General features: G+C 37.8%; 1 protein-coding gene across 1 annotated transcript in view; it reads right to left on the bottom strand.

The window, feature by feature from the left end:
- Positions 1-4,597: 4,597 nt before the first annotated feature.
- The window catches only part of COL6A5 (collagen type VI alpha 5 chain), a 123,904-nt gene continuing 100,527 nt past the window's right edge, over positions 4,598-27,974 (bottom strand). The window contains exons 37-41 of the mRNA XM_055320882.1: positions 27,656-27,861; positions 15,074-15,763; positions 13,402-13,498; positions 12,428-12,672; positions 4,598-5,411 (exon numbers count right to left, since the gene is read on the bottom strand). Coding sequence (XP_055176857.1) covers positions 5,392-5,411; positions 12,428-12,672; positions 13,402-13,498; positions 15,074-15,763; positions 27,656-27,861 — 1,258 coding nt within the window. The 3' untranslated portion in view covers positions 4,598-5,391. The remainder of the gene's footprint in view (positions 5,412-12,427; positions 12,673-13,401; positions 13,499-15,073; positions 15,764-27,655; positions 27,862-27,974) is intronic.

Below are 27,974 nucleotides of genomic sequence, written 5' to 3'. Positions count from 1 at the left end.
GGTATTATGCTAAGTGAAATAAGTCAGTAAGTGAAAGACAAATACTATATGTTTTCACTTATGTGTGGAATTTAGGAAACAAAACAGATGAACATGTGGGAAGGGAAAAAAAAAAGAGAGAAGGAGAGGAGGGAGGCAAACCATAAGAGACCCTTAAGAATAGAGAACAAACTGAAAGTCGATGAATGAGGTGGGTGGAGGTAGGCTAGATGGAAGATGAGTATTAAAGAGGGCATTTGTTGTGATGAACATTGGGTGTTATACGTAAGTGATGAATCGCTAAATTCTATCCCTTAAACCAATTTTACACTTTCTATTAACTGAGTAGGATTTAAATAAAAATTTGGAAGAAAAAAAAAGAGAGAACCGTTGAACTACACTATAGCGGTGGTTCCTGAAGTGTGGCCCCAGGATGAACAGTGTCAAGACCAGCTGAAAACTTGTTAGAAATGCACATTCTCCTTCACTCATAAGGGGAATATAAGAAATAATGAAAGGGATTATAAGGGAAAGGAGGAGAACTGAGTGGGAAAAATTAGAGAGGGAGACAAACCATGAGAGATTCCTAACTCTGGGAAACAAAGGGTTGCAGAAGGGGAGGTGGGTGGGGGGAAAGGGTAACTGGATGACGGGCACTGAGGAGGGCACTTGATGGAATGAGCACTGGATGTTATACTATATGTTGGCAAATTGAGTTAAAAATTTTAAAATAAAAAAAAAAGAAATGCACATTCTTGGGCCTCAGTCCAGGGCTGCTGAAAGAGAAACTCTGGGGGTGGAGTCCTTCAGGGGATTCTTATGCATACTCAAATTTGAGAACCAATGGCTTAGATATCCAGTTCTCTCCCTTGTCTGAACTAATGGATTTTCATGTCCCAGTCATTGTACCTTTTTTTTTTTTTAAGATTTTATTTACTTATTCATGAGAGACATGGAGAGAGAGGCAGAGACATAGGCAGAGGGAGAAGCAAGCTCCCTGCAGGGAGCCTGATGTGGGACTCAATCCCAGGACGCCAGGATCATGACCTAAGCTAAAGGCAGACACTCAACCACTGAGCCACCCAGGCATCCCCATTGTACCTTTTAGATAATTCCATTTTATGTCCACACATCTCTAGCCTGAGCACCCTGGTCCATTTTCCCTAGAAAACTGATTATCCTGTGACTGGTTCTATTTCCTTTTAATCACTTCCTCCCTCTGCAGCTGTTGCCAGCTGGAATAAAGTCTAACTACACTCCTTCTCAGGTGCCTCTGAGTAGAATCTAAACTCTAACATGGCATACAAGCTCCTCTCTGGTTGGCCTGTACCAGCTTCTCTACACCCATCTCCCATCACTCCTAGACTCAGGTTAGCAATACCAAATCCATACAGTCAATTCCTTCCCCCATGAAGACAATGGAGTTTATGGTTTAAACAAAAACCTATTTTAAGAACAAAGGGTTGGGAGAGACCATTGCTTTTTGCTGGATTACTTACCTAGTTTTTGCTTGACTAAACTGTATGTAATTATTCTCATTCAGATCAAAGAACTTCTTGAAGTAACCTTCTCTGGGTTCCCAGTCTGGTTTAAAGAATCCTCCATATCACAGTGCTCTCTACACACCTTCACATTAGCATGACTACATTACATTGAAATGATTTTTTTCTGGGCCAGTCTTTCCAGCTAGCATACCATGGGCTCAAGGCATATGTTGCCTTTTATTTATCTTTATATTCTCCATCTCTGGCATAAGGCATGCTATGTGGTAGATGGCATATATGATACCCAGCTGAGCTGCAAGTCTGCAAAATGCATCTACTGGTTTGCAGAGCTTCAAGCAAGTGAGTTCTAAGCCAGTACTTCTTGAACTTAGACGTGCATATGAATCACCTGGAGATGTTAACATGTAGCTTCTGACTCAATTGACTTGAGGAGGAACCCAGGAATTCTGCATTTCTAATAGGTTCCCAGATGATGTTGCTGGTTCATGGTCCATCAGCTAGCTATCCCTTGAGTAGTTAAGATTGTGGCCCCCAAAACATGAAACACAGGGCTCTTGTGGATAAGTGTATGTAATACTAGGAAAAAAACTTTTTTAGTTTGTAGAAGTGCTAGAAACTGAGAGGATAAAGGATGATTTATGCTGTTTACTAACCTATTCACTAATCTATTCTCATGATACCCCACCATCCTGGAGTTGTATATACTCTTGTAAGAAACTTTAAACAGGCATCTTGTGAGCCAGGCCTCTACACAGCTGTTGTTCTCATCATAGGGACTGAGAGCTTCTTATCAGCAGCAATTGTGGAGAGGACAACTTCTAGCTGTGATGGGAATTTTTCTCAACACACAATCCAAATTCAGTTTGAGAAGTATAAACTTGGAAGAAGAAGTGAGGGAGGCCAACAGGATATTAGCCAGGAACAGCAAGATAGGGCTTAATTCATTCATCCCTTCCCTGAAAAAAGAAAAATAGTTATTGAATACCTACTACCATAATGTGCATAACGTGCAACGAGGTGAGATACTCTGGAGTTGTCAAGGTGGATGATGGAGGGCTGGAGAAGATGTTTAGTCAAAGTAAATTCCAGAGTTTGGGTCAAAAATGGAAAGATGTTTCCATTTATGGAGTCCTGTAAGAGCTGCACAAATTTTCAACCATGATCATTCAAATTCTCAACCCCACTGCTCACTCAGATAAAAGATTTAGGAATCAGATTCAACATGTTAAATGTAGTTGTTCAGAGATATCACAGGATTCTTAGTCATCTGTAATTCTGACCAGCTGTTCTGCAGGGCATTGTTCATGTCATATAAGGCTGCAGTGCTCAGCTATGGGTTGTTTCTGTTCAGAAGCTCTAGGAAAGTATGTACTTTCTCCATAAACCATAGCTCCGTTTGGAGTACATGAAATTTTGTTTATAGGTCACTCCATATTCAGATAGATTGGCTATTTTTTCCCACAGCACACATTCAAGTACTATATTTTGTGCTGGAATATCCAAAATACATAACATGTTTCTTTAAAAGCTCCTTATATTTACAGTGTAATTGTTCCTCCAGTGAAATGATGTCACTTCCCATCACCCCTCTCACTTCTGTTGTGCATCAACTTATGCTGTCACCCCATGTGACCACTCAGACACAAGATTCACATAAAAAGTAGATGTACACTCAGTGGTAATATAAACTGTGCTTACATATTAATCAAACTTATGCAGCATACCAGTGATGGGGACAAGTTTCCCGGGTGTTTGTGCTCAAGGAGAAGCATTTTTTTAGGATGTTACCTAACTCTAGGGACTTTGACTTAATGCAAGTTCATCAAGACCAAGGACAATTATTCATATTTTAAAATACCTCACAATTCTTTTTTTTTTTTTTTTTAAATTTTTTTTAATTTTTATTTATTTATGATAGTCACAGAGAGAGAGAGAGAGAGGCAGAGACACAGGCAGAGGGAGAAGCAGGCTCCATGCACCGGAAGCCCGATGTGGGACTCGATCCCGGGTCTCCAGGATCGCGCCCTGGGCCAAAGGCAGGCGCCAAACCGCTGCGCCACCCAGGGATCCCCAATACCTCACAATTCTTAACACAATGTTGGATGTAGCATAAGGATTTACTTGAATTGGACTCCTGACTTACCCCTCCCCACTGAAAGATAACCAGTCTTGAATTTGGTGTTATATAGGTGGTGTTATATATGCTTTTACTAAAGTTGTGGGCATTCATAAACAGTGGGTAATATTGCTTCTCAGGTTTTAAAATGTTGTATAAATGATCTCAAAATGTATCCTTCTGCAACTTCTTTAGTTTCAATATTTTCTTCCTTATTTGCCCACTGTTAATAGTTGCAGCTCTAGTGTACAATGTACCACATTTAGGACATTTCAGTTGGTTTCAACTCTTCACTGAAACACGCAATGTTGTGGTGAACATGTTTTCACTCGATTTGTTGTGTACATGTGTGAGAGCTTTTATGGCATATATATCTAGTAATGGGACAGCTAGTTTGTAGAATATGTGCATCATCAACCTAACTAGGTATTGCTAACATGCTGTTCAAAGGTGGAACAATCTACACTCCCATAAGCAGACTGTGAGTTCCTCTGGCTTCACATTCTTGATAACCCATATTATCTTCATATTTAGGGATCTGATGTATTCCTTATACCTACATTTATACGCATGTGCACATATCAGGATTCTTAGGGAAAAACAGAACTTTATTAAAGAGTAGAATCTGCTTTAGAACTTCCCAGAGAGCAATATGTGGGTACTTTAAAATTTTTTGACAGCCTAGCTTTAATTTATTGGGTTATTTTTAAATTATTCAAACAAAAAGAATAATGGTAAGGAAAATTATATGGGAAAAGTATAAAACAGCCAGTAGTATTATCCTATTACCATAGTCACTTTAAAAATATGCAAAATATACTCACTTGGCAATTATTAGTTGCCTTAACCAAATTGAAATATTTAAAAAATGAATTCACTATTGGCTTATTTTACACTATATGTATATATTTTCCAAATATTGTTAATCCTATACTGGTGTTTCAGTGGGCCTGGGTTAGACTACACGTAAATAAAAATGAACAGAATAAGCTTCCAGTCAGACTTGCTTTTATTTTAGAACTTGTCTCTTGTTCCGTTGTAATTCCCAAGAACAGCTCTGGTCAAATAGAATATTTATGTTTTTCCATAATTCTTTTCCCCAGCAAAAATCAAGTACATATAAAGCAAAGCATGCTAAAATGTAAAACAAATGATCACAGCAGAAAACAGCCATTCATAAAATTAGCCTCCTCTCACTTTTTTCTTTCTCATGAATTCCATTATTTTCCAAGTGTTCTGGTAAACAGCAAGCATTCTGGTAGCAGCTTGCCAGGTGGATTTCACAGGGCACTCAGGGCTGGATCCACCATGAGGGTTGTAGCAGAATTGAAGAGATGAACATGAGTTTCTCATTCTATGAAGAGACAGGAGACTTTCCTAGGAAATTCTAACTCTGACCGCTTTTGTTTCAACTGCCCAATTTGAGATGTAGATGTGATGAAAATTATGATAAAAATATTCTCTAAGCAGATATATCATCAGAATTGCTGCTTGAACTGTACAGAGCTGTCAAGAAAAAAATTCAGTTAACTTTTCCTGGTCATTTTTCCCAATTCTCAGAAGAAATGAAATCATTCCTAGTTTCTCAGTTCTGCTTGTTGGTGTCTTCACTCAAAAGTCTCCCTTTCAGACTTGAAACAGCACAAATTTAGCACATTACTAGCCAATTGGTTTCATGAAAAAATTTCTGCCCCTCACCACTCTACTTCTAACAGATGATTTATAGTTTCTGGCTAGAACCACATGGAGTCACACATTGCCAACAGAGCGATCTTCCTTTTTTTGCTATGATCATCTTGTGTCCTCACCATCTGCAAAACATAAAAATATTAATGTTCTTAATGTCACTGGATTTGTTTAAAATGTTCCCTCTAGACTCGACTCCTCTTTGCCACATATGAAATGAACACACATAGTTTTGCCATTTTCAATAGTCAAAATAAAAGGGTGATGTGATAATAGATACAAATGAGCAACATATAAGTAGAACTACAGATACGCTTCTTCCTGGGGAAATGTTGGTACATTCATCATCTGAAATTCCACACTTAGTACATTCAGTGTCATTGATTTGAACTAGAAGAAATGTGCAGAGCTAGGACTCTGCTTAGAATCCTTTTAATCTTCATTTTTAGCATTAATTTCTAGGACAACATTCCTTCCCCTCCTATTCTTCATCCCCTTTCATCCCTAACCACCCTCTTGTGAACTTTTGCTTCTAGCATCAGCACCTACTATTCTTAGGAGGACTGCTGTCCAGCCACTGAAGTGGCTTTAATCACATGCAGCATGAGTGTCTGGGAATTCACAGCCCTTCCCAGGACAACCCTTGGCCAGTCGATGATCTACTAAGAGATGAGAAAGCCCAACTTCTTTGTCTCCTGACCTGGATGAATCTGAAACATAACATACTGGAGTATCTGCATGGGACAAACTGAAGCTAAAGATCTATGGTATTTTGCCTGAGAGGACACCCTTGTTTGTCTTCTACTACTTCCTTGTCTTGCTTCCTCCATTCCCTTTCTGTTTCTCCTGTAAGTGCCATCTCAATAAATCACATGCACACAAATCCTCACCCCAGGGTCAGCTTCAGGGACGTGGCCCAAGGCAGGACAGAGAGGTGATCCCAAGTGCTTGTCTTCAGACATTTGTTACATACCATCTCAAAGGAAAACAATCATGTACTCTTGCCTTGCATATTTTAAAGTTAACATCTAATTATTTTTTCATAATGAGTAAGTATGTTACTGAGGGTCTCTGTGATGATGTCTTACTTATGATTCCACTCTAAGATAGGTAAATGGTTAAGGCTTTTGCTATAATTTTTTTTTGACCTAATGAAAAAATGCTTGCTCTCCATTGGTACTTCACTTATAGGCTCTTTGCTTTGTTCTCAAGGATTTTTCACTTTAAAAAGATGTATCTTTTGTAAAGAGTCAGGAAATGGAACAGGCCAGATTACTAAATGAAACTTATCATAACTCCTACCATCCTCACTCTATAGTATACCTGAATTCATATCATCCAAACATGAGTTTAAATACATTTCTAACAATACATTTCTTTCTTAACAGAAACATGTACAGGATGGGAAAAACCTGAAGCCTTACCTGGCTTAAAGGAGACCTACACATCCAGTATTTAAAATGACTCCTTGTTTGACAACATGCTCCCAACTCCCTATCCTGTGCCTTTCTAGGAGTGTTTACATTTGGGCAAAGCACATAATCAGATTTAGAATGGCTGAGAAAGGGAAACTTAGCTGGCTCAGTTGGAAGAACATGCAACTCTTGATCTTGGGGTTGTGAGTTTGAGCCCCATGTTGGTTGTAAAGATTACTTAAAAATAAAATCTTTTTAAAAAGGATGGCTGAGAAGTATGTCATTTTTTTTTTGCATGAAGTAGGGGGCTTTTGTAAAAGAGGATGCTGAAAAGGAGACCCTCCATGATTCCTCAGATAGAGACATTCTCTAGAATGTTTTTAGATTTTAGTTTTTAGAAATTTAGATGTAGTTTTTAGAAATCTATGCACTAGGGAGTCTTTGTGTGTCCTTCAGTATGAAAAACACTGGCCTTGCCCAAGCTCCTCATTACACAAACAAGAAAATTGAAGACCAAGGCAATCAGGTGACTATTTGAGATCACAAAGCTAGTTAGTGACAGAACCAAAATTAGCATCTATATCTCCTCATTCCCAGTCTGGCATTCTTTCCACACGGCCATCAACTCTAATGCCATTTTGTCATCATAACCATCATCATCACCATCACCATCATCATAATTTTAAATAATAGCTAACATGTATTAAGTTTTCACTCAATGCAAAGTGTGTGCTGTTTGGAGCACTTTATATTCAGTGATCACATTACCCTACAATGTAGGCTCTACTATTATGCCCATTTTACAGCTAGAGAAATGGAAGCTCAGAAAAGCAAAGTAATGTGCCTAAGATCACATGACCAGTAACTGCACAAATCGGAGCCAAATCCACGTCCCCATCCAGTGATGCTTCGATTCAGTCTTTCAACTACTATTTCCCAAAGTGGTTTCTATAGAACACTAGCCCAAAAAGATGCCCCCTGATACAATGATTCTGTGGTCATAGTGGTTTGACCATAGCCCCTCTCTCAGAATCACAATAAACTTTAGCCCAATAAAGTCATTGAGAAGTCCTGCAAAAATCATGCCTATTTATCAGTGTTTTACAGGAAAAATTTTTTCTCCCGATTACCTATTAATGTTTAGTGAAAGGACTTTTTTTTTTTAAAAAGATTTTATTTATTTATTCATGAAAGAGAGAGAGAGAGAGAGAGAGAGAGAGAGAGAGAGACAGGCAGAGGGAGAAGCAGGCTCCATGCAGGGAGCCTGACATGGGACTCGATCCCGGGTCTCTAGGATCAGGCCCTGGGCTGAAGGCAATGCTAAGCCGCTGAGCCACCCAGGCTGCCCCAAGGACTTCTACTAAAGGAGACTAATTTAGGCTCAATATTTTTAACACTAGGTCAGTGGTTCTCAAACTCTAGCCTGCATCAGAATCATCTGGAGGACCCCAACCCCAGAGTTTCTGATTCAGCAAGTCTTTGGCAGGATTCAAGGATCTGCATTTCCAGTGACTTCCTAAATGATGCTGATGTTGATGGTCCAGGGACCACACTTTGAGAAATACTGAACTTGATGTTAGAAAAATAAAGACTAAGAAATAAGCCCTAAATTGGCATAATGGGAAAAGGAATACACTTATGCTTTTTAAAACTCCAGATGTAAAACCTTAAAAACCTTGCAAATGTACATTATAATGAGCAAAATAATCTATATGTTAAGTAGATGGATACAATCAAGACATTAGAAAAATGAGGTGAAAAGAAAAGCCCATTCTCTTTGAAAAAACAAGATAAGCACAGCAAAGATAAGTATGTAAGGGCTGATCATTCTTCACAATGGATTTTTATTTTTAATTGTCAAATATATTACCAGACTTAGATCATTCATGTAACATAATACTAGCTGATTATGTGCCAAACAAGGTGTGCATTTGACCTTCATATGTATTATCTCTAGCCTTTCAACAAACCAGATAAAGATTTTTTTCAGATAAAGATTTGTCTTTTTTCATAGATTAACTTTAAATTGAATTTGTGTTCTAGAAACATAATATAATATAAATCTTTGTGACAAAATGGTACTGAACTAGATACTGTGAATATTCTTTAGTAAGACACTTAGATGTCTACAGCTTCTTATCTGTAAAAAGATAGAGGACACCTCAGTGGTTTCTAAAGTCATTCTAGTTTCAAATTCTAATCCCCCATGATTCCAAGAAAGAAGCCAAACTGACATTTCTTGAAGAGACTCAGACTGACTTCATGGAACAGAGCTGGCCAAATGTCACCAAATTAAGTTGCTGTCTAGAACTCTCAGAAGGCAATGAGTAAGGACATGATCAACTTCTAGATGTAGGATATACAATTAAGTAGAAAAATGGTGAAAACTTCTGGAGGAAAGAAATTATGAAGAATAATAACAATCAAGAAAGTTCTCAGTAATGCTCACTTGGTAATCTTTTTTGAGTTACCAACCTTATCATTTTCAGCAGCAACCTCACCTTGAAATACCTAACAGGACTAATTCAATTGAAATTTATAGCAGTGTTTTTCAAACTTGTATGCACATTGGAATTGCTCTGGGGTTTCAAAAAAAATGAATGCCTATGTCTCACTGACAGAGAATATGACTTAAGGGATGTGGAGTGTGGGTTGGACTATGGAATCATCAACAAATACCCAGGTCATTATAATGCATAGACAAGCTTGATCAATACTGATTTATAGGGTTCTTTCCCATGTATGTTGTTAATTATATCGCCTGAAATGGATTGCATTGTGTCTCCCCAATTTCATATGCCTTAAGGATGGAGATATAATCTGATAAAAAGTGGTGCCCTTAGAAGAGGAAGGGACACCAGGACTGTTTCCACTATGTGAAACAGAGCAAGAAGGTGGCTGTCTGCAAGCCAGAAAGAGAGGTCTCATTAGAAACCAATTTTTTGGTCCCTTGATCTTGGACTTCTCAGCCTCCAGAACCATGAGAAAATAAATTACTGTCTTTAAGCCCCTCAATTCATGGCATTTGTTATGGCAGCTTGAGGTGACTAGGATATCCCCTCCTAACACCCACCCTTTTCTATCTCGGATCTATTTCCTTCCTCCAATATTGGGAAAGCACACTGAATTAGGAGTTGCCAGACCAGGGCCAAGTTTCAGGAAGGCACTAAACCTATTTGAGCTTCCGTTTCTCCATCCAAATAAAAGGGTATTAATCCCTGTCTCCTACACAGGGTTTTGGAGGGAACTCAATGGGATCATGTACATGAAATTACCTTACAGACAGTATGGCTCTGTACATGGGTGAGCTGCAGCTGGTACCTGCCACTTTGTTTTACTCAACCACCCTCCGTTTTGAATCCCCTTCTTGATTTCCCTTTGGGGTTCCCTCAGCCATCTGGTCCTCAGTCATTTGACCTCACCCAACTCCCTGGTTCTCCCACCACTGCTTTCCTTTAGCCCATGCCTGTTAGCAACAAATCCTCTTAGTTTTTCTTTATCTGGAAATATCTTTCTTTTGTTTTCATTCCAGAGGGCTATGCACATTGGATATAAAATTTTGTGTTCTAAGTTCTTTGATTCTGGGATGTGAAAGAAAAAAATGTTTCACTGTCTTTCAGCTTCCAAGGTTTGTTTGTTTGTTTGTTTATATTTATTTTTAACTTCCATGGCTTTTGATGAGAAATTTACCATCATTTGAAGAGTTGTTCTTTTCTTTTGTAATATGCAGATTTTTCTCTAGCTGCTTCAAAATTTTTATCTTTTGTTTTCAGCTGTTAATGATGTGTCTTGAGTGGGGTTTTAAAATCTGTAGAGTTATATTTTCTGCTAGTTTGGGAATTTTTTTGTCCATGATTGAGAGTCCAAGGCTGATGCAGCTCCCATAATTAGAATTAGAGGATCCTCTGCTCCAGTTCTCTTCCTCTGGGGCTACCCCTACATGCTGGCAAGCAGGGCCTCTCTTTCTAGTTCCTCTGGCCAGAAAAACAGAGTTTTTCTTTAATTTTAGCTAGTTAGCCTTCCACTCAGATGCAAACTGTGCCCACCTTCAGAGCAAAACAGTGCGCAAAACAGTGAGAAGAGAGGCACTTGGGTGGTTCAATTGGGTAAGCGTCTATCTTTGGCTCAGGTCATTATCTTGGGGTTCTAGGATTAAGCCCCACATTGGGCTCCCTGCTCAGCAGGGACCCTGCTTCTTCCTTTCCCTCTGCCTCTTCTCCTGCTTGTGCACTTTCTCTGTCAAATAAATAAATGAAATCTTAAAAAAAAAAACAGGAGAGGAAAGAGAGGGAAAAATGGGCATTTCTACCACCACCTCTGACAAACAGGAGCTCCTTTTCCTAGTTCTTCTGCCCAGAAATATGAGGTTTCCACTGACTTTTATCTCCCTGCCCCACTGCCATCAAACAACTCCAGGACTGAGGTCTGCCCTGGGGACAAAGCTACAAAAGAAAACAGAAAAGGAAATGGGAAACTTCACAATATATCTACTTTTTGTTACTTTTCAGAGCTGTTTGGGGAATTGCCTTTTTGTATCTTCTCCACAGTTTTCAGTTGTGATCAGTGCAAGAGAGACAGTATGGGCTTAGTCCATCTTGAGGCTAAAGTAGGCTTAGTCCATCTTGATTGGAACCAGATACTTCATTGTATTTATATTTGATTTTCCTTTTCTTACACTTCTCTTCCCTCTCTATATTTTTCTATATTTTCTCTATCCTCATCTCTCCTATTTTCCATCATTTTTCTGATTTTGTTCATTGTCTATATATTTTCTATATCTATACTTATACTCATATCTAATATTGTATAGGTGTACATATGAAGTACTGATACATACTACATATTTATATAGTATTGTACATATATGCTGCATGCATATATAGTATTTCATTATATAATCATACCTAAATTTATTTAACATACCTGCTATTGGGTATTTTTGTTTCTACTTCAGGGCTACTAAAAATAGTGCCATTATGAACATTCTAGTACATGACTTTTGGTGAATATATATTTTTCTGTTGGGCATATACATTAGAGTAAATTTTCTAGTTAAAGTGTATGCTTACTTCCAGCTTTAGTAGACCCCAAGAATATTAATTTTAAAATAATTTCCCATATAGTTTTGGTACACAGCAAAAATTATGAATAGTTGCTCTGGTGCCTACTATAGTTTCGTTCTCCATCTTCCATTTTTCCCTTTAGCTGTAGGTCCTGAACCACCTCCTCACATAGCCTAAGAAGCTGCCCTCAGCCTCCAAAGAAATCTCGAAACCACAGGCACAAGCTAGAAGCTCACATCTCAGAGCAGGCAAGCCAGGGTTGCTAAGGGAGAAGGTAGACCTTCAAACCCTGGAGGCTTGTTGCATAGCTCCTCACTCACATTTTGCACAAGATATCTGGGGACTCTGCTTGCTTACTCAGGACCTGTGTGGTTCTTGTTCTCATCCCTCTCCTGTTTCCATTCCCTGACCCCACACTGAGTATTTACAACTATTTCCAGTTCTGGTTTTGTTAACACCATTGACTCCCTTTTTTGCCTTTCTGGAGTCATATATTGTTGGCCTCCTCATTTTGGGAACCTCCTGCAGCCCTAAGCTTCTCTATCTTGTCATTTCTACCTGTCCCAGTGAGTTCTCCTTGCTCATCCTTGCTTATCTTCCACCAGGGGATAAATCCAAACAAAGGTACTTCAGGGGCTTCAGTTCTATTGTACCCAAGGTTACCTTTTTTATCTTGTTGTTTACCATCTGCTAGAGCTGGCATTTCTTCTGAATGTGCCTCTTCCTTATCGTTCATCACCAGTTCTCCAGTTGAAAAGAGCATGTATAACTTCTGGATCAAATCAATAGCGGTCTCAGAACCATTACTAGGATTGTTCCCTAATACAAAGGAATGATGCTCCTGGGAACCAAATTCACCAAACAGCTCACTGTTTCCTGTCTCTATTTTATACACCTCAGGAATAAGGCTGAGGTGACAGAGAAAAGAGATGAAAAATTTGTTAGCCAAGCCCCTTGCAGAATTAAATGCAAACACAGGATATAGAATAGCAGATATAGAATAGCAATCAACTTTATGCATGTGATTGGAAGAGTCCAAATGTAGTCTGTAGATGAAATCTGACTCGGGCAACTTTTTAACATTCCAGAGAGAAATCATAGCATTGTATCAGTGGTTTAGGACTCCAAAGCAATATTATGTTCAGCACTGAATTTTTATTGTGTACTTATGGCTGTATTTTGCAAAATCAAACGTAAAAGAATCCTTCCTATCAGTCTTCATATGAGTTCTGTTTTACAAATGGCAAATATTTTTGCTGCTTTTGCATTTTTTCTTTTTGTTTTTATTCTGCTGTAAAATTGTTATATCTAACATTTGATGTTATGAGTTTTCTGTTATGGCAGTACCCAATATTAGTGGTGTTATATTAGGTATTAATAGGAGTCTCTCTTTTTTTCATAAAAGCAACAGAAATGGAAACATGGCTCTTTCTAATATGGGTGCTATTCTATCTGCTATTAACTCCAGATCTGTGCAGTCTTCACAAACCAAGAGTATTTAACAGACACACAAACACATACCCTATATCCCAACCAAACTTGCATCCTGAAAACTAAAGCGCCATTCATTTCAAATTATTTTTGGAAGGACTGCTTCCAGCTGTAGTATTACCCAAACTGTGAATTTGTCAACTCACACTACAGTGTTTCCTGAGCCAACGTTCTCTGGGTTGGGAGAAGTGATGTTAACACACTTGGGTCTCAGATCTGCAGGGGGATATTTGTTGACGGCACCTGGAGAAAGAGTGGGCTGATTAATCTAAAATTTACCATTTTATATTCTATCGCCCAAAGTCAGTCCATCTTTTCCTGTGGTTGGAAGTGTTTTTAAGAACAAATTAATTTTATAAGGCATTCAACAAAGTAGGCACCCTCTGACATTGCAATACCTCACTGGCAAAGTCAGTGAGATATAGCAGTGATTGAGCCTAAAATTGTCAAGCTCTGTATGTCACGGGCTTGTGATACAATTCAAGGACATCTCCTAATCCCTTCTAACATCTGTTTCTCTCCCTCTAAAAGGAAAATCTTTCCAGAAGACACACTGAGCTACTGAAATTGTCTGACCTATTTATCTTAGGGTTGGAAGAAGGCAAGTGACAAGCCTGCTACTGTATATGAATCCTGAATTCCAAGATTCCTGAGGGTTACAAACCTGGGGCTTTTGAGAGGCAGCAAATCTGCATCTCTGCTATTCTCTGATAAACTTGCAGGAGCTGCAGATAACTATTCAATGTGGCCTCTGCCTCATTTTTAATCCCAGCACAGGCCAGGATTTGCTTGATGCTGAAAGCTCTTGGGTATACTACTATACCCATGTCTAAAATTGCAACACATGGACAGAGGCTATGGCAGTCATTATCAAAGCCCCACCATAAAAAGACACCCTTAGAACCCTACTTGGCTATGCCTGAGCTAGTTATCTGGGACAGAGGCTCTAGAAGAGATTCAAGTCCATGGCTCAAAAGAATTAAAGTCATAACCAAAGGTAATTTACAATAAAAGAGAAAACAGAAGTCCTCGGAGTAGATAGAGGGTATTGGTAGTAGGATATTACTGATTACAGCAGTATCCTTCCTTAAGAGTATAGGAACTGAAATATAGTTTAAAGAACAGGAGCACAGCTCTGGGGTCAGAATGCATACAGCTGAGTCTAGAATTTGCCAACTATTAAACTATAAGCTTTTGAACAATTTATTTTTTAAAGATTATTTATTTATTTATTTATGATAGAGAGAGAGAGAGAGAGAGGGAGAGAGGGAGAGAGGGAGAGAGAGAGGCAGATACACAGGAGGAGGGAGAAGCAGGCTCCATGCTGGGAGCCTGACGCAGGACTCGATCCCAGGACTCCAGGATCGCGCCCTGGGCCAAAGGCAGACGCTAAACTGCTGAGCCACCCAGGGATCCCCTTGAACAATTTATTTAATGTCTCTGAGCCTTAGTTTTCTCACTTGTAAAATGGAGATATTAGTACTTTTCTTTGAGGGCTATACTGATGATTCAATGATATAATCTACTTAAAGAATTCATTACATGGTATCAAGTACATAGTAAACAGATTAGGGTTAAAAAATACTTTTTACCTATATGGGGGTTTTCTGGCAAATACCTTGATAGTGCAGTATTAAAGTTCAAGGTCAATAAGACCTGATATTTTTCTCTGGTTTTCTCGCTGCCTTCTTTTGACACCTGAGACTTTACCACTCTCCACTGAAGTAAGGAGTTATTACTAAATCAGCTGGTGGATTGTACACAGAGACATTAAATCTATTGCAAAAGCAATAGAAGAGAAAAGGTTTAATGACTTACGTCTGATTAAATGAACAAATGGCTTGACAAACTTGGTGATATAGTTCAAATCTGGCTTGTGGGTTCGGCCAAGCTGGACTAAGTGATGATCCAGTGGGTGGCTGGCTAATTCTTCTAATTCCTTGTCATTGTGTATAGGACCAAAGGAAAACACAAATATAGTATAGCCCTGACACTTGGCTCTCAGAGCTACATTTCTTAAGACTTCCTTGTCTAAGGGATTGGTTTCACCAGCAGATATAACAAAGATAACTTTGTTTTTCCTCAGGTTGGGAGTTCCTACAAAGACATTGTCAATTGTCCACTGCAGGGCATGGCCAATAAAAACATCTCCATTGAGCTGTTGAAAAGAGTCTTGGAGATGATGTTTCATTTGGTATATGCTGTTGTAAGTAATCAAATCAAATTCCAGGTAGACAGGGCATTCTTCACTGTTCGGCATATAGCCTGGAGGAGAATAGCTCAGGACTGCCACTCTGTCTCCTAACATAGAGGTCAGTGGGTCTGGGGCAATGTGAAAGTAATCAAGCACTGAGATAAGAAAAGCTTTCACTTCCCTAAACTCATCATTTCCTATTCTTTGGGAAGCATCTATGAGGAAAGCCACATCCATGTAATATTCTTGAAGAGAGGTATCTCCAGGTATATTAATAACACCTGGTTCTTCTTTTCTGCCATGGTTTTCATGTCCTGCAATAGAATAGCTCAAGTCACTCTTTTTAGTAGAAGACTAAACTTGGAACTCCTAGCCAAGGATGACCAATACATCATGTGATTTGCCATGGTTTATTCCCAAACCCACGGCAGACGTCATAAATCAATTATAGTACTTGTTCCCAGATGCATTCTCCAAATATGTCTCCACACACTGCATAGGAAACCATTAGCATTCAACAGGTGTTGTCATGTGAAAAGAAATGTATTTGCTAGCCTATCTCAGATCCTTGTCCAAGGGTTGATAGATCCTCTACTATTTTCATATGTAAGATGAGAAATATATAACTATTTTTAGTGTACTCCACATGATCACAAAATTTGAAGTACACATTTACATGAGATCTAACTATTTATTTTGTAGTGACCCTAAGAGAAAAATATATGTCAGTCATATTTATTGGTGTCACAAACATATATAGCTTTATACACATGTTCAAAATATGTACTAAAGTGTGATGTTATGAGAGCAAGTATAAATGTTGATTTTAGAAACCAAACTCTGTGTGAGACCTTAAATACTCTAAGATGTTAGTATTTAAAGTGCCAGTTTGCAAACAGTTTATCAGCCCAAGACAAAATAAGGAGCTTGCATCATGTTGTAAGTCATTTACGTTACTAAGCACACAATTTAATTCAGTTGACTATTTTTTTTTGTAGCAAAACTTTTTCAGTGAAGGGAATAGTGCCTTGATTTACATTCTGATGCTAATGTAATATCTTGCTATAGATCAGCACTTCAAGTATTTGCTCTAAGGCTCAGGGATCATAAAACCATATCCACAATGATGTGGGTGCTGACTGGTCAGTGAAGGCACAAGAGGAAATGCCAGCTCAGAAAGATAGGAAGTAGGTGGCCAATGTTCTTTTTTCTATGAAAGAAGTGTGTCTATAAACCTAATCAAGCAAGAAGTTGGTTTCTAACTGGCAAAAATTTATTGATACCCATTTGTGCTCAACCCCATTATTAATGCTTTATATTACTTTGTTATTTACTCCTCACAACAATCCTCACAAATGATTCAATTAACCTGCATTAATGCCATAAAAGCTTAATAATAGAAATAGAATGCCAAAAACAATACCATGGAGAATGTTATTAACAGGGCAAATGAGCTATTAGATGTTTGTAGCTTAAGTAACTGAATTTCTAGTGTAAACTTCACAGTATCTTTTTTTATCTATCATTAGATATTCTGATGAATAAAAATTATATAAAAATTGTAAGGTGTACAATGTAGTGTTTTGATATCACTACACCTTGTGTAATAATTATGACAATCAAGCTAATATTATTGGATTTAATTTACTTAAAATTTTGTTTAGAATTTTTGCAGCTATGTTTATGAGGAATTTTGGTGTGTAGTTTCATTTTCATATAGTCTTTGTCCAATTTTGCTATCATGGTAATCTGACCTTAAAGAATGAGCTAAAAAGAATTCCTTCCTCTTTAGTTTTCTGCATGTTTGTTTAGAATTGGCATTATTTCTTCCTTAGATGTTTTGTTGAATTGACCAGTGAAGTCATTTTGGCTTGGAGTTTTCTGTATGGGAAAATTTAAACTACAAAATCAATTTCTTTAATAGGTTTAGGGCTATTTAAATTACTTCTTGAATGAAGTCTGGTAATTTGTGATTTGCAAGAAATTTATCTATTTTACCTGAGCTAATTTACAGGCAAAATTATTTATCATATTCTATGATTATCTTTTTATTATCAGTGGAATATATTTCCTTTTTCATTCCTGATATTGGTATTGTTTTCTTCTTTTTTTCCTGGTGAGCTAGACTATAGGTTTATTAATTTTTTGATATTCTCAAAGAAACAGCTTTTGGTTTTACTAATTTTCTCTTTTCCATTTCATTGAGTTCTACTTTAATTTTATTACTTCCTTTCTTTCACTGCTTACCATGGGTTCTTCTTCTGATTTCTTAAGATGAAAGTTGAAGTCATTGATTTGAATTTTTTTTTTTTACCAACACAGGTATTTAATGCCTTCTAAGTACTGCATTAGTGGAATCTCACAAATTCTGGTATATTATGATTTTATTTTCATTCATTTCAAAATATGTTCTAATTTTCCTTTGGATTTCTTTGTGAATTATTTAGAAGCACTTTATTTAGTTTCCAAATACTTAGGGATTTTTTTGAAGATCTTTCTGCTACTTATTTTAAAATTTTAATTCTGTTTTAGAGAATACAGTTGGTATGACTTCAATCCCTTAAAATTTTGAGAATTGCTTTATGGCCCACAACATAGTCTATCTTGGTAAGTATTGCATGTGTGTTGAAAAGAATATATATTCTATTGTTGTGTGGAGTGTTCTATAAATATCCGTTAGGTGAGATTAGTTGCTAGTATCACTCAAGACTCCTGTCTTTCTGCTGATTTCCTACCAAATATTGAGAAAGGATATTGAAACTCTGATGCTCTTCTCATTTTTAAAAAATTTTTTTTCTCTCAGAGTTTTATTTTGGGTAATTCCATTGCTACATCTTCAAGTTCACTGATGTTTTCTTTTATCAAATCTAATTTGTTATTAACCCCATCAAGTATATTGTTCATCCTAAACATTACAACTTTTATCTCTACAAATTCTATTTGAATCTTTTTTTGTATCTTCCATATGAAGATATAGTTCACATATGAAATATAGTTATATTAGCTATTTTAATATCTTTGTTAATTCTAACATCTGTGTCAGTTCTGGTTTGTTTTAGAGTTATTATGCTCTTGATTATGGTCATGTTTTCAAGTTTCTTTTTGTGCCAGATATTTTGAAATTTTCCTTTTTGGATGTGGAATATTTTTCTATTCCTAAAAATATTCATGTTACAAGCAAACTATTTGATCCTTTTGGGTTGTGCTATTATACTTTGTTTGGTGAGTTCAGAGCAGTGCTTAATTTGAGGCTAATTATTCCCCACTACTGAGACAAGACCTTCCTAGGTTTTCTCCCCAATATTCTATAAGTTATGAGTTTTTCCAGGCTTGCTGGCAGGAAAAGGCATTGTTCCTGGACCACTATGAGCAACTGGCACTATTCTGTAATCTTTTCTGATGGTTCTTCCCTTAGGTTCAGGGCATTTCCTCACATGCATGTGCACTCACCAATCAACATAATTTGTTAAAGCATGAGGAAAAGTATTTCATAAATGTTCTGATAGAAGAGGATGGTTGACCTATGTTAGTGAAATATTTGTTCATGCATGCCCATATCAAAAAGATTACTGCTTTTCCCCAATTTTCTCTTTATAGTTGAGCAAAATCTCAATCCTTTTCCAAAGTACCCAGCAGAATTATTTTCTAAGGAGGTATATTTTCACTCACAAAAATCTGTAAAAATAGGCTCTTTTACTTGCAGGATTAGCATGAGAGTCAAGAAGCTAAATGTAGATGCTTATGCTTCAAAAACTCTAAAATAGCCAAACATAAAGTATGATTATTCTACTTTGAGTCTAAATTCATCTTACTTAGGGAGAGTGGGCCTTCAAAACTATTTTCTCTCAAGAAAACCTGGCAGGAGTGTGGATACAATATATCCATAGCTCATAGCAATACTGTGTATTTTCTGGAAATGTCATGGAGCCAAATTCCCGTCTTCAAGTCTATGGAAGAATTTCCTCAGAATGGCAGAGGAGGAAGGGCTGGCTCACTTTATTATGGAGGAGGCTTGGAAGGAATGAGGGATCCAGCTAGATTTCTAGGGAAGCGGCCCCAGAGATTAGCCTAGCTTTGGCTGACATTTAAGCCACAATACCATGTGTGCTCCAGTAACTCTAGGGAGAAGCAGAAGTGGAAAGGGAATTTAGAGAGAAGGGAGAATTTACAGGACACGAGCCATTTGGACTGGGATCAAGTATGCTGTGAAGTAGCTATGCTGTCTTTCATGGCATTTGTGGGAAACCTCAAGATATGCATGAATTATCCAGTGATCTGATCTGGGGTTTCTCCAGAGGCCAAAATTAGCCATGTGTTCTTCACAGGCAAGTCACATGTATAACTGAGGCTACCTTACATGTATATTTCTGTCCACATGAACTTCAGCGATATTTTTTAAGTTAACCTTGTTTTAGAAGACTTTCCATGAGGTTGGCAATGTTTTCTTTCCTGCTTTTATACTGAGTATTTGATTGAGCATTCAGTTCACTTCAGGTCTTATGCTCAGCTCTGCGCAGGTCTTCTCTCATGCACCATGAGGGTGCAGTTACCATCATTCCCCTTTTACAGATGAGCAAGCAGAGGCTTGGAGAGAGTAGTTATTTGGCCAAGAAATGACAGCTTCTAAGTGGTAGAGGCAGGATTTAAGCTCCACTCACATAAATCCTTCAGAAGAAATGGTCATCAGATATGAGGGTAGAGCAGACATTTTAACCACTTCACCAAAAGCCCTGGGAGCTGATATGAAAAATGAAGTTCTTGGTCAACTGCTATTCCTTCTAAGTGAAACCACTAGAGGAAGTTTTCTTCCAAAGGTAGGTAACTATATGAATTAAATAAAATTTTCAATTTTTTCTTCTCTAGGCATTATACGGCAGTGGTTATGAGCAGAAACTTGTGGTTTGAGTCCTGTTTTTGCTGTTTGTTACCTCTGTGACTGAGTCCCTCCATACCTCAGTTTCATTATGTAAAAAATAGCAATAATAAACTATAACCTTATAAAGTTTTTTAGAGAGTTAAATTAAGTTTGCACAGTGCCTAACATATCCTAAGTACTCCACAAATATAATTTTTAGAGGGAAATAAACAAATAGAAAAGTTGCAAAGACCTGAAAATCCTGCCCATGTTACTATATTTCGTAAATCAGAATTTCCATAAGAAAAAAATGCATAATCAACTGGTATTAGTGGAAGACAACTTGCACATGCTCATATGTGTGCATGTTCTCAGAAATGAGAAAGCTCATTCTGCTGTTTGTGAATGTTTAACTACAGAGGAGTTGGCAATAATTTATGTACCTCTTCATTTAACAATGCCATCTTAGGCCTGTCTTCCCTCCTGTTTGCTTAGGTCAGTGGCCAAGTTCTAAGCTGGAGCAGCAAGGAAGGGAGGTGCAAGAGTGTGTGTGACTGTGTATCATTGATTTTATGCCAAAGGGAAATATAGATACGTTTAAAATTCCCTTGGTTTATTGTATGTGATCCTCTTTCCCACAGTTACCTGAACAAGTAGAAGTGACTGTCTTAAAATAGATTTCATCCTTTTCCCCCAAAGACAGAATAAATATCTTTCTTGACCTAGACCTTTCTAGGTGACACTTAGTCTGACAGACTCACTCATGCAGTCAACTTCACACTCTGAAACAAGTCTGCAGAATGTACCAGCATACTGAGAAAAAGCAATGCATGCCTTAGGAATTATTTAGACCCAAACTACCCAGATCTAGCATTTTTGGTGTTTGTGGTATTATTCTGTGCTCTGGACTCTAGGTGAATTTATAAGCAGTTTATAAAGCAAATTTATTCTGGCATTATGGCCTCTGGATGAGTTTATAACCAGGAATTATTTTTAATGAAATTATGTTTTTAAAATAAAATGGGGGCAGCCCCGGTGGCTCAGTGGTTTAGCACTACCTTCAGCCCAGGGCGTGGTCCTGGAGACCCAGGATTGAGTCCCACGTTGGGCTCCCTGCATGGAGCTTGCTCCTCCCTTTGCCTGTGTCTCTGCCTCTCTCTCTCTCTCTCTCTCTCTCTCTCTCTCTCTATCTCTCATGAATAAATAAATAAAATCTTTTAAAAAATAAAAAAAAATAAAATGACACTACAAAAATTATTTTAAAATAATTTTCTCAAATGATGATGTGATCGAACTTATTCTCAAATTTGGCAATTGGATTTATTTCCTTATCTGTAAATGCAGACAAAGCCATCACCAAGTCACATGGCACACATGGTTAAAAGTTAGTGGGCATGGGAATGAATCCTGGCTTTGCTACTTAAAGCTAAGTACTTGAAGCTCTTATTCAGTGTCTTCATCTGTAAAATACAAAGTGCAGGGTCACTGGGATGGCTTAGTCAGATGCTTGAGCATCTGACTCTTGATATTGGCTCAGGTCATGGTTTCAGAGTTGTGAGATCGAGCTCCATCTTGGGCTGTACACTCATCGAGGAGTTTGCTTGAGGTACTTTCTTTCCCTCTCCCTCTTCCTTTGCCCCTCCCTCTGCTTGCATGTGCATGCTCTAAACAAACAAACAAACAAACAAACAAACTTTAAAAATACAAAATGTAATAATAATAATAATGATGATAGACTTTTTGGTAAAGATGAAATGTAATCATGTGTCTACAGTGCCTAGTACTGTGCCTGCCACACAGTTGTGCTAAGTAAGCAGTAGCTTCTGTGGTTATGACTATTCTTCGTGTATTGTTCAATCATCAAGTGAGACAGTGCATGCACCACTCTGAGAATTGTACTGCAGTGAATAAACATTGGTCCCCAGAGCATTCCATCTGCACTTTTAATTAAATGGAATATGTTCTGACTTGTGTTACACATTTTTTTGAACACAGAATATATTCTGTCAAACCCAAGCTCCTTGAAGATAGGGCCTCTGTCTGAGTCTTTAAAAAAAAAAAAAAACCAAACCAAACCAAACAAAACAACTTCTCTAAGTCCCCAAAGAGAATAACTCAGGGCTTAACTCAGAACAGGAGCCAATACATATTTGCTACATGAAAGGACATCTGAATAATCATGGAAAATCCACATAAATCCTTAGTGCTTAATGAGGGCTGTCACTGTTACCTTCACCTCCACCACGACCACCACCACCACCACTGCCATCCCACCCTCACACTTCCACCACTGCTCTCACCACCATCGTTTCCCCACCGCTACCACTATTACCACCACAATCATCACCACCCCACTTTCCTACCCCTACCTCCATCTCCACCATCAACATCTCTACCACCCACCTCTACCACCACCATCAGCAACAGCTAACACCTTCACCACCACTGTCTTTCCTATCACTGCAACCAGTGCCAACTCTGTCATCACAACCCCCTCTACCACCACCACTATCACCCAATTACTATTTCCAAGTTTTATTCCATAAGAAAGGGGTCTGCATGAAAAAAATGTCACTAGTATTCTAGAACATTGCTTTATTACTTGCAATAAATGATTGCATGAGACATACAGAAGCAACCTCAGTGTACATTTGAATTCAAACAGTCCACATATCCTGAACAATCAGTTCACATTAGTTTTGTCCACATTCAAAACCTTCATGGGAGACACTCAAAACTGTAATAACAATATAATAAATTCCCAAGCAAAAGTAAACACAACCACCTCAGCCTACAGTTTAATATGATCAGGAAAATCAGTTTATTCCCCAAAGAACATCAAGATGGTTGAAATTTCCCTTTAGGAAAATTTTTAGGAAAACACACATCATTAAAATTCAGATAACGACCACAATTTTATTACTGACCTCCTCTTTAGAATGTGTACTGTAATGAAAGTAGGACATTCATCTGGTGTTCCACAGGTGACTTAGAAGCCAATTCTGCTGCATTTTTAAGTCCAGAATGGATTTAAGTTCAGCAGAAGTCAAGATAATATATTCAAATTCAATACATAACAGCAAAAATTAGAAATGAGCTAAGTGTTCGAGATAAATTCATTCATTGAAAGTAACATAAGATACAGAGAAATCAGTATGAAGCTTGCAGCAATATGCAAAATGTATGACATTAATATGATGTGAAAAGCAGGATATCCAATTGGATGAAATGATGTAAACCTATATACCTATGGAAAAAAACAAAGAATATACTCTACACTATGAATAATTTTTGCTAAATTATTTGAGATTCTTTGTATTCAAATCTTATATGATATGATAGTACTTTCATAATTTTTTAGATTTTTTTAGCAGACTCTTGAGAGTATAACAGGGAAATAGTTGACAGGGTGTAGGAATTGTGAGTCCCTACTCTGAGAACTTGGGGCATGAAGTTTCTTCTAAAACTAGGCTTCTCCCACTATTGACAGTTTGACTAAATAGGTCTTTGTTGTGAGGGGAGGTTCTGGGCATTGTAAAATATTTAGCAGAGTCTGTGGCCTCTGTCCATTAGATGCCAGTAGCACCTTCCAGTTGGGACAACAAAAACCATCTCCAGACATTGCAATGTCTCCCAGGGTGGGTAAAATGCAATCACCCCCGGGTGAATTTGCAAGAGGTGATTACTAAATACCTTTCCAGCTCTAATACCCTACGACTGAGTAGAAGTCAAAAGACATATTGACTTAAAAAAAAAAAAAGCTGGTTTGTAGTTCAGAATCAGATTAATGTTCGAAAAATAAAAAATGTAAAATGGAGCCTATGCAAATTCCCTTAAACAGAATTCCAGGCTAGTTCTAAGGGAGAAGTGTTATTTCGCATTTCTCAGTGAAATTCATTGAAAAGAACATTAGTTGAAGTTATCCTATGGCCTATGACCTCTTAAAGCTGTGAGCGAGCCCCAGCCTCAGTTTGGATTGTATTCAACATTTCATTACAAATTATCCTGTCCTTTAATCTTGAAAATCAACTAACTATATCTTAAATATTGGTTAGCACAGTATCTTTGATGACAGTACTGGCTCGCCCCTGGGTCAACAGTTGCAACTTAATTAGAATTAAACCACCCATTTTTCATTTCACAATTCCTAAGTACTGTGTGTATTCCTTTGGTAAGTAATTAAGAAAGACTGAGTTTTCCAAAGAATTTTTATATTGCACATATTGTGGTCAAAATGCATGATATCATCTCTACATTATCTTTATATTATTTAGGTCTTAAAAAGTGTTTTTTTAGATGTTGAGTGGATGGAGGGAGACATGAACGCTCAGTGGTCTTAGAGGAGTAAAATAAAATTATTATGCAGTTCATGGGGATTCCTTTGGAAACAGGAATTCCCACCTCTGTTTTGTGGTACAGATACTCAATTGCTTTCAGCTCCATTGAGAACGCAGAGCAAATCTGGCCCACCAAAGTAGTAGGATGAACAGCGGTTCTTAAAATACCACCTGTATTAGAGCCATCTGCTCTGCTTCTTAAAACTCAGATTCCTGAGCCCCAGCACCAGTTTCTGATTTGGTAGGTCTGGGTGAGTGCTGAAAAGCTGCATTTTTAAAAAATATTTTGTTTATTTATTCATTCATGAAAGAGAGAGAGAGAGAGAGAGGCAGAGACACAGGGAGAGGGAGAAGCAGGCTCCATGCCAGGAACGTGATGCGGGACTCGATCCTGGGACTCCAGGATCACATCCTGGGCCAAAGGCAGGCGCTGACCCCCCCAGGGATCCCCGAAAAGCTGCATTTCTAATGAGTTCCCAGGTGCTGCTGGTGCTGCTGGTTTAGGGACCACACTTTGAGAATCCTTGGGATAGTGGATCTCAAGCTTGTGGACATATAAAAATTACCTCTGGTGGTTTTTTAAAGTTTCTAGACTATTCTCCACCACTCATACCCCTAAATATGAAGGAGTAGTTCTGAGGAGGGCTTAGCAATCTATGGCTATAAAGGACTTCCAGGTGATTCTGATACAAACTGTCCTTCAGCTGTTGTAAGGATTAGAGAGGGCCAGGAAAGGTGATGAAACTGAAGATGAACTTGGAAATCAGAGGGAGAGGCATAGGTAGAGAAATAGTGATTGTGCTTCTCGAGGAAAATACACAACTCATTACCAGCCCACAGGACTCTGGAAACTATACATATCTTAAGTGGTTCAGATTCCTGACTTTCCCCCCAAGACTCTCAGTTCAAGGGCAGAAAGATCAGCCATCAGCCATAAGAATCACATTACAAATGAGTAACAAGCACAGCATATGAGGGTGTTTATGCAAGTTATCAACCTTCTATCTGTACAATACATCTGGAACTAATCAAAGCTCATCTCTTAGCAACTGAATAAAATATCAAAACCACAATGTACTCTTCATGAGGACGGCGCATTATATAGAAAGTCCTCAGCAGGTTTTGGCAACTGGCTAAAGATGATAAAAGAAAGGAAGGAAGAAATAGCACAAAATCCCTAGGCAACACTTATGATCTGAAACTCAGATTTAGTTTACTGGATAAAAAATATATATTATCCTTAGATCTGAGGCTCATACTGTTTGCAGGCTACCACAACATGACATAATCCTCCACGGAACTCCCAGCACACTTCAACCCACTGCAGGAGAAACGAAGTGGGGAGGGGCAGCTAATCATCTACATTTTTTCCTAGTAGAGCCATGTACAATGATTTCTTTGGCCGAAATGAACCTTCCACTGGCTACAAGTATCTTGATTCCTCAACATCTAGTAAACCAAATAAAGTCTTTCTGTTATTACTGAATAATGGTTATTAAAAATGGCAACAACAAAAAAAATAAAAAAAATAAAAATGGCAACAAAGATGAGTTCTTTTTCTCTTTTTTCCCCTAAATATCCAGTTATATCTATCTTTTCCTGAAAAGATTCACATTTCTGAATTATTAGACTTTAGAATGCTTACCTCTAACAAAATGATCACAATTGATAGTTTGGTATTCTAATCCTGCCAAACAACTTTTCCCCCCCTTTTCTTCTTTTTTAAACCAAACCATAATAAATTCCTGTACCTTATCATTGAAATGAACACCCAAAATTAATTCTATCCACTAAAAAGAAGAAATATCTTATCCTCTTCTGTAAGCTAGGTCTATATGATAATAAAAATTGTTTAACTAAAAAATATACATAGTTAAATGCCTTGATGACATGGTACTATAGACATTTAGTTTTAGTGCATTATGTTTTTTAAGCTTTATTTTTCAACTAATGATATTGACCTTTTCTTTTTTTTTTAAAGATTTTATTTATTTATTCATGAGAGACAGAGAGAGAGAGAGAGGTAGAGACACAGGCAGAGGGAGAAGCAGGTTCCATGCAGGGAGCCTGACGTGGGACTCGATCCCAGGTCTCCAGGATCACACCCTGGGCTGAAGGTGGTGCTAAACCACTGAGCCACCCAGGGATCCCCCTGACCTTTTTATTCTTAATCCTAGCTTCAAAAAGGAAAGTTTGGTTGTTTTAAAGGTGAGTGTAAATATTTATATTTCATAAATAGGGGGACACTGTGGAGATGTGAGTGTTGAACCCAAGGAAAAGAAAAAGTATTTATCCAAGCAAGTTACTGAGAATGAATGTGATTCATTCTTAGCAATAACTGACCTCAGATTGGCTCCCCTTTTTTTAAACTTGCATTGTCTAACAACATACATGATACTTATGACTTAATGCTTTAAATGCTGGTATTCTGGCCAAATGAATGTTTTGGAAGCCTCTACATGCACAGCTTAAAATGGCTGAAGTCTGTTTAGAATGCTCCCCCCCCCTTTTCATGAAAACACAGACAAAAACCCTATGCATCTGATTTATTTGAAACTATTAAATCCTGCCAGAAGGTATTCTTGCTTTGCCACTCAAATGTATAAAGTAGGCAATGGGAAAGTCTGTGCTCTGTCATTTCTAAGTACCTCAAAAATAACATACCTTCTCATGCAATCACAGAGTCCAAAGTGCTGGCCAGGCCAGCTTTTATAGTGATTTTAATCTTTCCTCTACTCCGATGTTCTCTTATCACTTCCTTCTACATCACACTATCCTTCTAGAGAAATCTTAAGTCTGATGAGGATAGCAGGGACATCTCTTAGAGCTCATATTAGTGGTGCCTGTCATCTTTAAACCTTAATTTTCAACCAAAGCAGTGGCTGTAGCTACCATCTTGAACTTGAAAAACAGTTGCCTAAGAGAACAGCCTTCGTTTACTTGATTCTCTGCTCGTGTTAAAAGATGAGGACCCCATAATTTAAAAATTCCATTGTAAGTTTTCATTTCCTTACCAGAAGTAAAACTTGCAATTCCTTCAGAATCCTGACCTTTTTCATATGTGATCATTAATCCTTGTGGCTTAACCCTGTCGTTTATGTAAGCCACATGGGCACTTCCACCATTCTCCCACACAAAAGATGTGTCTGTTTTAGTACTTAATTCCTGGCCAATGAAGCTGTCCTCTCCTGAAGAAAACTCATGTGTCTCAGGAGTAAATCTAGCAGATAAAAATGAAAGTGTTAGATGGTAGCTTTGAGGAATGCAAATAAAATATTCCAGTGATTTGATATAGTTACTTAATCATTTCTTAGAAGAAAAATGAGTGGTAAA

The sequence above is a fragment of the Nyctereutes procyonoides genome, unplaced genomic scaffold (genome assembly GCF_905146905.1).
Source record: "Nyctereutes procyonoides isolate TBG_1078 unplaced genomic scaffold, NYPRO_anot_genome, whole genome shotgun sequence".
Taxonomy (NCBI): domain Eukaryota; kingdom Metazoa; phylum Chordata; class Mammalia; order Carnivora; family Canidae; genus Nyctereutes; species Nyctereutes procyonoides.
This window is presented reverse-complemented; position numbering and strand designations above follow the sequence as displayed.